Here is a 9669-nt window from a genome sequence, read left to right as displayed (position 1 = left end):
GCAGAGCGACTGCCTCAAGGAGCCATTGCTCTTTAAATTCAGTTCTATCATGCTGTGAGACTGTGTTGGTAATACTGACACAGGAATACAGGTAAGGGCCTCAGAAAGCAGTTTAACTTAAGGAAAGTAGGTTATCATGTACAAAAAAAAAAGGAAAATACATTTTGATCCCCTAGTTATTGACCCATTTTGTACATATTCAAACAAATATAAAAACACAACCACACCACTGCATTGAATAAAAAGATTCACTGACATTGAATGGTTCAGCAGCCTATACAATGTTTAAAGTGTCAGTGATATACAAATTAAAATCCCCAACTATTTGTTCAGCTTAATAATTCAACTTTTGTCAGAATATTGTTCTCCCAGACACATACACTGCTTTATATAAAGTACAAAAACGCAAAAAAAAAAAAACAGTGTAACGCTCATCACAAATAATTGGCTGCAGCGCATCAATATACTCATTTACAGTGTTTAGTCTGCTCAGGGAACCTAAGACTTACTTGAAAGGGTGAGGAAAAAAAAAGTCCTCAGCTCTGTTCAGTCTCCAAAACCTTAAATCTTTTGTTTGATGGGGAAAGCTAATACTCTTCAAATAAGACATGAGAGGGGTCACACATAATAGCACCTGCATGAGCATATGGAGCTTGAAAGCTTGGCTCAAGCGTTTGACCCATAATCTTTGGGCAGATACGCAACAGTATGACCAACTGGGCTTTAAGCTCAACGGAGAGGCAACAATATGGGAGTCTGTCAGATATACCCAATAAAACAGGGAATCCTCAGGACACTGTTGACGTTTTTGTGACAAAATATTCGTAGCATTGATGATGAGGTGCATGCTAAAAGATAGATTTGTCAAAAACACAATCCCACCAGGTGCTTTTGGAGAAACAAATTCCAACATAAAACTCAGTCAAGTATCAATATGAGGAATCTGTCAGTTTCTGAGATCAATTTGTGTTGACTATAGAGGAATATTTCATACTGCAAAGAATTTGAATCTGAATCAGTAAGTGAAATAAAAAGAAGAAAAAAAGCAATCTCCCGATGACTTCAGAAATAGGTTTGCATTTTCCTCCAGTGTCAGGTCATTATACATTAACATGGCTGACTTCACTGCCAAAGCCTTGTTAGTTCAGTGACCTCCGTGATTTTCATTTACTGACAGAAATGTGAAATAAAACCTGCCTTTGACCCGGAGCAATAAGAAAGCCCGCCGTGGATCATATATTTATTTCGTAACGTGTGATATAGTATGTTACCTGAGCTAAACCAAGTCTGCTCAGGTACGCGCTCTGCTGAATCAGCAGCCGAACCCTTGGGGTTTTGGTTTAAAGCTGCACCCGCTGTCATGCCTTTCACCTGCTAAGAGCTCAAGAAGCCAGGTAAGGAGACTTCTTGTTTGCAAAACTACTTGGGTGAACAAATGACTACACTGGGGTTTTTCACATTTAGAACAGAAAACCAAAGGCTCTATTGGGACACGCACATGTATTTATTTGCCTTATGTCATATATATATGAGGCAACTCTAAGATCGACTTGCATTTTTTTTTTCTATATCAGAGGCTGAGCTCTTTCAGCCCAGGTATTGAAATGAGTGAGGATGGAGGAAATGGGGTATGCTGACTAGTATAACCTCGCTAATCTGATTTGTTCAGTGTGGTTGACTCTCGAGCCGGTGTGGGAAAATATTTCTGGAAGACCTGAGGAGCCACACAGTCCCTCATTAAATTACGTTGTGTGCAATTTCACACATACCACACACCCGGGCTGCTTTCATACGGTGACATTGTGCCGAACATTTAGTTCAAACAGACGACTAAGTTGTTGTTAGTCCAGTCATGAATGGACTCATGACAACCTACGAGACGCTACCTTTGATAAAGGTGAGTGGGACGCCGGCGGGGGAATTTGAACTTTTTCTTAACGTACTGTAGAGACTTTTAAATGTCAGGTCATTTTTGTCACCTGATTGATTTTATTATTTTGTTGGTTTTTTTTGACAATACTCACCATACCAATAATCACACTTGCTTTTAGGTCTCGCTTTCCTCTGATGGTGTCACCAGCAACGGAAAGAAATCCAAACTGTGGAGCTCAGTCCTCAAGATGATCACTCACATGGCTCTGTGCAAATTCTGTAAGTACCACAATGTCTGCAATTACGTAAAATAATTTTACGTCGGTAATGTTGGATAGATATTTGGATAATATATGTATATTGTATGCATAACAATGCTTGAAATGTAAGTAAATAATTTGAATATCATTTATGGTGCAGGATACTACACACTACTTTTAAATTAGAATGAAAATTACATCTAATATTGGATTTTATGATAGGTACATAGACATCCCAGGCAAAACTTAGTTCTCCTCTCAGTTTTTACAGGGGGGAAAAAAAGGGAAATGAAAATAGCTGATTGCTCCCAATTATATTATTTAAAACGTGCTTCTGGTTTTATCATTTGTTGATTTTTGTTCATCCTGGTTATTTTTTTTGTTTGTTTTTTTTGCTTCCATCAGTCCCGCTGGTTCTGGTAGGGGTTGTAGTACTGACAGTGAGTGGAATCACCGGAGACCCTCTGTATGAGTGTCTCCAAGATGCAGACTACGGTGAGCTTCTGGACATCGTGGAGAAAGGGCTCCCTACCTCCAAGACCCCTCGACATGTAGCGATCATTGGCGGCGGCATAGCCGGCCTGACCGCCGCCAAGTTTCTTGAAGATGCCGGCCATAAGGTAGGCTCGTTTTCATCGTTATATTCTCAAGCCCTGGACCCACATGAAATGATAGATGATTTTGTCCTTATGGACAACAAGGTGACCATTATAGAGGCCAGTAACCGCATCGGAGGACGCGTTGAGACATTCAGGAACAGAAAAGAAGGCTGGTATGCAGAAGTGGGAGCCATGAGGATCCCAAGCTTTCACAAGTGAGTACAGGGATAACTCTATGAAGCATCTGCTAGCCCACAATGTGTAAATATAATTTTTATTCATATATTATTAGAATTATATTCAATGCTTTTTTGTCTTTCTTAGTTATTATTGAATCGTGGTCTGGCTTTTTTTTACATAAATTGTACAAAAAAAAATAATTGTACATTAAGGCTAAAAAACATGGAGAACAAAAAAAAAAGGATTTAAAGTTATCATTGGATGAAAGGGGTAAAAAGGTCATGATTTCATGATGATCAAGTAACTATATCAATAAACATGTGCATTCTTTATGAGTAAAGCAATATTAATTTGACAATAAAGTTGTGATATGATGAGGTGAGGTTACAGTTTAGGGAAACTTGCAATGTTGATGGAAATACCTGAAGTGCATTGCGTGAGGCCACAAACAGGAAGGTGGAGGATGGTGTGAAACTGCCCACAGAAGTGTTATAAATGAAAACATTGTTTTGAAACTGGTATGAGGCAACTACAGCTGGTACTATGTTTGTATGAAAATGTAATTAACTATGATACTTATGGCACTTTATTATCTAGCAGATTTGAGAGTTATGTAGGGTGATTGCTTTTTAAGGTTTGTTCTCAGAAGTACAAGGTTGAGGTTCTTTTTTTATATTCATTTAATTTATTTCGTCAAACAAATATATTTCCTCCAGGAACCTGTGTTTGCTATAAATGTTGGATTGCAATTTTTTTTTTTGACTCAATATTTGCTTAGGCATCAACAGTCTGTTAGTATAAATCCAAAAGAAAACATCTTAAATCACAAGTAAGCTGAAAATAAATTTTCATTGTCAAGAAATCCACCAAAATGTTGTGTTCATTCATTCAAATTGCACCAAAAAATAAAAAATAAAAAAAAGATCACAGTATCTTATATGACTTATACATTCCACAGGATCCTTCTCTCATTTGTCTCCAAATTACAAATCCCCTTAAACCATTTCATTCAAAACGACGCCAATACCTATTTTTTGGTCAACGGAGATCTCCGGAAAAACAAGGCAGTGGAAAACAACCCCAACGTCCTCAACTACACCCTGGACGAAAAAGAGCGGGGGAAGACAGCCGCCCAGCTGTTCAGCCAGGCTCTGTGGAAGGTCTGTATACATTTTGAGAATGTCATTTTCTTGACCTTCGTATTATTATACATATTTGGTATACAACAATAATTGTATTTAGTTACAAGTGCAGTCATCCCTACACAGGTAAGGGCTGATCTTGAAATGAGTGGCTGCAGCGCCATGCTGGATAAATATGATTCCTACACAGTCAAGGTAACAGTAATGATATAATGTAGCTCTATAATCTGTATAATTAAAAGTCATGCTGATTGCATGAATGCAGTTTGTTTGCCGTGTAATTTACTTATTCCATGGTCACTGACAGGAGTATCTGGTGAAAGAAGGCAACCTGAGCCACGGTGCCTTGAGGATGATTGGAGACATCCTGAATGAAAACAGCCTCTTCTATACATCGCTAGTTGAGATGCTCTATATACAGTCGGACATCAATGACAACACAGAGTAAGAAACCTTGGATTTTGTGTCTTTTTTTGTTTTGTATTTACGTGGGATTATTTAGGATTGAATTCTGAGGATCCCCAAAGCAGATGAAATCTGGCAGGTCATAATAAAAGACACTTTGGCTCTGACTTCATATTAACTGCTCAATGATATTCAATAAATTCCAATATTCTATTTAATTTTGAACACTAAATAGTGAATTTAAAGGTAATCCTAGTTAAAAAAAAAGACAACTATTCAACTTACATCGGGGTCTGCAGAAAACCTTTTAACTTTTTGAGAAGCTTTCAGGGTCCATCCTCTTGTTTTTGTAATTGTCCTGTTTAAGAAGGTTGTAGTTGTTACAGGTGTTATGTTTTGCTGTTACATTATAGTCGTTACGGTTGAGATGCAACGAAAACATTTCACCGAACTTTTAAACAACGGAAGTTGCATTGAAGCGTCCCCATGGAACGCTCATTTGACTGCATACCTTCCGCAGGTATTTTGAAGTGACTGACGGATTCGAGCACCTCCCTCGAGCGTTCAACCAGCTGCTGAATGCAACCATCCACCTCAACTCCAAGGTCAAACTCATCAACCAAACGGGTGGAGGCAACGTGACGGTGACATACCAGGATGGGCATAACCTGGGTTCCCGGAGGAGCCTGACGGCAGACTACGTCCTGGTTACAGCCACAGCCAAGGCCACCCTCTTCATTGATTTTCAGCCTCCTCTTTCCGGGGACAAGATGGAGGCGCTCCGCTCTGTCCATTATGCCAGTTCCACTAAGGTGGTACTCAGCTTCAAGGAGCGCTTTTGGGAGATCGAGGGGATCCGTGGGGGGAAGAGCATTACAGACCGGCCCTCGCGCTTCATTTACTACCCGAGCCACAGCTTCCCTGGCACGGCTGCGGGGGCCCTGCTGGCCTCCTACACCTGCTCAGACGACTCCACCCTTTTCCAGGGGATGAGCGAGGAGGATCTGATGGAGGTGGTTCTGGAGGACTTGGTAAGGATACACGGCGAGTACATCAGGCCTCTGTGGACGGGAGGATTGGTGAAGAAGTGGGGCTTGGATCCTTACAGTCTGGGAGCCTTCGCCCTGTTCACGCCCTACCAGTCACAGTATGCCAGAGAACTTTTCCAAAGTGAGGGACGCGTGCATTTCGCGGGAGAACACACAGCCACGCCTCATGGCTGGATAGAAACGTCCATGAAATCTGCTCTCAGAGCGGCCAAAAAAATTAACAGCCTCAAAGTTTAGTCCTATGTAGAAAATAAGCACAATTGTGGATTTAAACATTTTTTCTTTGCAAATTTTAGGTACATTTTAAGGATACTTGCAGGTCAGTGCCTGCCCCTTCAGGCATGGCATATATTTATTTATTGATCCCGGTATGTATCTACAGATCATATGTGCTGGCAGGCCTTATACTAACATTCTGATCACTGTGTATGTAAATTAAAATGACCGTGACAACTTTCATGATTGTGATTCTCAGGTTTTTACCATGACATGGTTTGTTCAGGTATGGGATATACAAATGTCAAATTTAGAGGATAAATTAACTTATAGAGCTTCTCTCAAGCCTGTTCATTTTAATAGGTTGCAACTATGCATTTTTTTTACGTCCAGCATACTGAACAGTAGTCTACATGCAAGTCAAATCTTCATGTAAAAAGGTCATACTTGCTTGAAAAACATTTCCATACAAAAAAGGTACTTATTCAGCTACATGACTAGATTACGCTGAGTATGCACAGCCTCTTTCTACTTAACGCAGCTGGTCCAAAGATCTTTCACTTCCAACCACTTGCATTAACATGCATCTGAACAAAAACAAGTTCTTATTATTTTACATACAAGTTTGTGTTCGATTTTTGTAAAATATTCTGTTTACTTGTTTCTTTAGAACTACTATTTATTGGCTTTTTAAAGGTAATTTCTCACTGGTGTTCTCATGATAATTTTTCCCCATTGATTTTAAAAAAAAAACATGAAAAAGTTGTGATATATGGACAAAGAAAAAAGTTCAAACCACAAGGTAGCTAAAAAAATAAGAAATTGAAAACAACACAGGGGATAAGATACTTTTGAAAGTTCTCCATTGAAAGTCCCTTAATGGTCCCTTATAGGGGAAACCCAGCTTAAATAAGGGTCAGCAGTTTCATTCATCTTAGGATCCAAGAGAAACAACAGAATGATGAACAAAAATGAAAGTGATGGGGATTTAATTTCTTTTTTTTTTTTTATCTCCTGGATAGTCTAATCTTCTATGATGCATTTTCTAAATACTTCGGTGTCAAATCACAAGCTTTCTGATACCAGGTTATGACAAGTGTACAGGATACCTCCTTAAAGAGGTAAATTTCACAAATACAAAAAAATTATACGGTACTAGGAGCTCCTTAGATATAGCTGTATAAATCTATACTTGATGGGTATTTGTTTGTCTTTGAACATTTTGTGTTTTCTGGGAACTATGACAAAAATTAGGTTCCTACCTATTAAATAAAGAATTTTTCTGTTTTGACTAACAACTTTTCATTTGTGTTTTTTTAATTCTTTGGGCTTTACTAGTGGAGAGGGATCAAACTAGATGAACCACCCCAAGAAACTGAAATACTTTATAAAACTATGTTTTCTGCTTTTGCTTAGACACATACAATTGTATGGAATACATGTATGAAACACCAAACTGATTTCTGTCAGAAAACAGAAAATAAAATCCAAAATCTACATTTTCTGACACCAAAAAGTAAACTATCCAACCATCCACGGACCAAGATGAACAGACAAAATATAGAGCTCGATTATTTTCGTTGTATATACCAATACAAAACCATTTATTCACATTTCATTTTAAAAGGACTTGAAATGCATGCACGTATTATTTTCAGCTCACAAGCACAGAAGGAATATCTTGATCCCATTGTGACAACAGTGTTTCTGTTTCTGGCTTTTTAGGTAGCATTTTCTGAGTAGCGGCAAAAGGATTGTGTCCGATAAACAGTTTCCCTTTCTTTTAACCCTATTTTTTTTTTCTGAGGCAAAACGGCCCAATAGAGGCTGCTTGTGCGTCCAAACTCACACCACTGGACTCAGGTGTTTAAGATGATAAATTTTATCCCCGACGGCTCGTGAGAGCCAGCATTAATGCGCATTCTTCTGTACCATTAGCGTGAAGCAGCCGGTGATGTTTGGGGTGGTGTCAATGAATCGCTCCACGCAGTTCACCAGGCATGTCTCAGTGCAGTAGTCCAGCTCGGAGCCCAGGCTGTCCACGCACTTGTCCTAGCAGACGCCCATGAAACTGTGCACCTGAAACATGCAGAGAAAGCTGGTTGCCAGCATCTCCAATATACACTGTATGGCTAAAAGCTCACCTGCCCTGACTCGCATATTAACTTAAGTGACATTCCATTCCTGATCCATAGGGTTCAATGACGTCAGTCCACCCTTTGCAGCTATAACAGCTTCAACTCTTCTGGGAAGGCTGTCCACAAGGTTCAGGAGTGTGTTTATGGGAATTTTTGACCATTCTTCTAGAAGCGCCTTTGTGAGGTCACACACTGATGTTGGACAAGAAGGCCTGTCTCTCAGTCTCCGCTCTAATTCATCCCAAAGCCGTTCTATCGGGTTGAGGTCAGGACTCTGTGCAGGCCAGTCAAGTTCATCCACACCAGACTCTGTCATCCATGTCTTTATGGACCTTGTTTTGTGCACTGGTGCACAGTCATGTTGGAAAAGGAAGGGGCCAGCTCCAAACTGTTCCCACAAAGTTGGGAGCATGGAATTGTCCAGAATGTCTTGGTATGCTGAAGCTTTCAGAGTTCCTTTCACTGGAACTAAGGGGCCAAGCCCAGCTCCTGAGAAACAACCCCACACCATAACCCCCCCTCCACCAACCTTCACACTTGGCACAATGCTGTCAGACAAGTTCCGTTCTCCTGACAGCCGGCGAACCCACACTCGTTCATCAGATTGCCAGATGGAGAAGCACGATTCATCACTCCAGAGAACACGTCTCCACTGCTCTAGAGTCCAGTGGCGGTGTGCTTTACACCACTTCATCCGACGCTTTGCACTGCACTTGGTGATGCGTAGCTTGGATGCAGACGCTCGGCCATGGAAATCCATTCTGTGAAGCTCTCTGCGCACTGTTCTTGAGCTAATCTGAAGGCCACATGAAGTTTGGAGGTCTGTAGTGATTGATTTAGTCGAAGGTTGGCGACCTCTTTGCACTATGCGCCTCAGCATCCGCTGACCCCGCTTCGTCAGTTTACGTGGCCTACCACTTCGTGGCTGAATCGCTGTAGTTCCCAAACGCTTCCATGTTCTTATGATATAGCTGACAGTTGACTGTGGAATATTTAGGAGCGAGGAAATTTCACGACTGGATTTGTTGCACAGGTGGGATCCTATCACAGTTCCACGCTGGAATTCACTGAGCTCCTGAGAGCGACCCATTCTTTCACAAATATTTGTAACAATAGTGTGCGTGCCTAGCTGCTTGATTTTAAATACCTGTGGCCATGGAAGTGATTGGAACACCTGATTCCGATTATTTGGATGGCTGAGCTAATACTTTAGGCCATATAGTGTAGTATTTCGGAGTTTCCGCTACAATGTGTTCGTCGAAGTATCGCTGTATTTAAAGATATAAAATAAATAACTAAAACTAGATTGGTTCTCTACGGCTTGGCCTCACACACATGCTAGCTAGAAATAAGCTAGCATACGAACCTGAGACTGGAATTGGGCTTTCTGTTGCTCGGCAGCGATCATACGCCGCAGCTCTGTCGCCTCCGCTTTCTCTGACACGCTAAAAATGGTCGAAGTTGTCCATAACGTTTTTATTCAGCCGTAGCGGGTCTCACATCTTCCAAGTATTAACGAACTGAGCTTTGGTTCAGTGTTAGCGGCCTAACCATGTTAAATGTTACACGTCTCAGATGTACCGAGTACGAGGCTGCGCCGTGGAGACCGGAAATTACTGCCGGTCACGTGTGTAGATCGGTGAACTAAAGATGACGCAATACGTGACGTTTCTAAGGTGTCCATCCATCCATCCATAGTGTGCTGCTTATCCTGCATTCAGGGTCACGGAGGATGCTGGAGTCTGTCCCAGCTGTCATCGGGCGAGAGGCGGGGTACACCTTAGACTGGTCGCCAGTCAATCACAGGG

General features: G+C 41.0%; 1 protein-coding gene and 1 pseudogene across 2 annotated transcripts; one reads left to right on the top strand and one right to left on the bottom strand.

The window, feature by feature from the left end:
* The first annotated feature begins 1852 nt into the window (after positions 1-1852).
* Positions 1853-5752, top strand: il4i1 (interleukin 4 induced 1). The gene is made up of 8 exons (XM_086142796.1): positions 1853-1897; positions 2052-2151; positions 2538-2752; positions 2834-2946; positions 3870-4071; positions 4180-4248; positions 4361-4497; positions 4979-5752. Exons 1-8 carry the CDS (start codon positions 1853-1855, stop codon positions 5742-5744), a joined length of 1647 nt encoding a protein of 548 aa, XP_085998922.1. The 3' UTR covers positions 5745-5752.
* Positions 5753-6203: 451 nt separating this feature from the next.
* LOC147235323 (mitochondrial import inner membrane translocase subunit Tim8 A-like) lies at positions 6204-9330 on the bottom strand (annotated as a pseudogene). Its single transcript, XR_015104473.1, has 2 exons — positions 9228-9330; positions 6204-7802 (listed from the first exon to the last, which is right to left on the bottom strand). The product of XR_015104473.1 is annotated as a mitochondrial import inner membrane translocase subunit Tim8 A-like (transcript).
* Positions 9331-9669: the final 339 nt, after the last annotated feature.

This window comes from Fistularia commersonii, chromosome 3 (assembly GCF_037954325.1).
Source record: "Fistularia commersonii isolate RoL2024-O1a breed Wild chromosome 3, RoL_Fcom_v1.0, whole genome shotgun sequence".
NCBI lineage: Eukaryota > Metazoa > Chordata > Actinopteri > Syngnathiformes > Fistulariidae > Fistularia > Fistularia commersonii.
Note: the sequence above shows the minus strand (reverse complement) of the source record. Positions and strands in the feature narration are given on the sequence as shown.

Excerpts from the sequence above, each read along its gene's own strand:
- il4i1 (XM_086142796.1), top strand. The coding sequence starts at position 1,853 with ATGAATGGACTCATGACAACCTACGAGACGCTACCTTTGATAAAG. Across the intron at positions 1,898-2,051 it reads AGACGCTACCTTTGATAAAG|GTCTCGCTTTCCTCTGATGG; the intron begins GTGAGTGGGACG and ends ACTTGCTTTTAG. Across the intron at positions 2,947-3,869 it reads AGGATCCCAAGCTTTCACAA|GATCCTTCTCTCATTTGTCT; the intron begins GTGAGTACAGGG and ends TACATTCCACAG.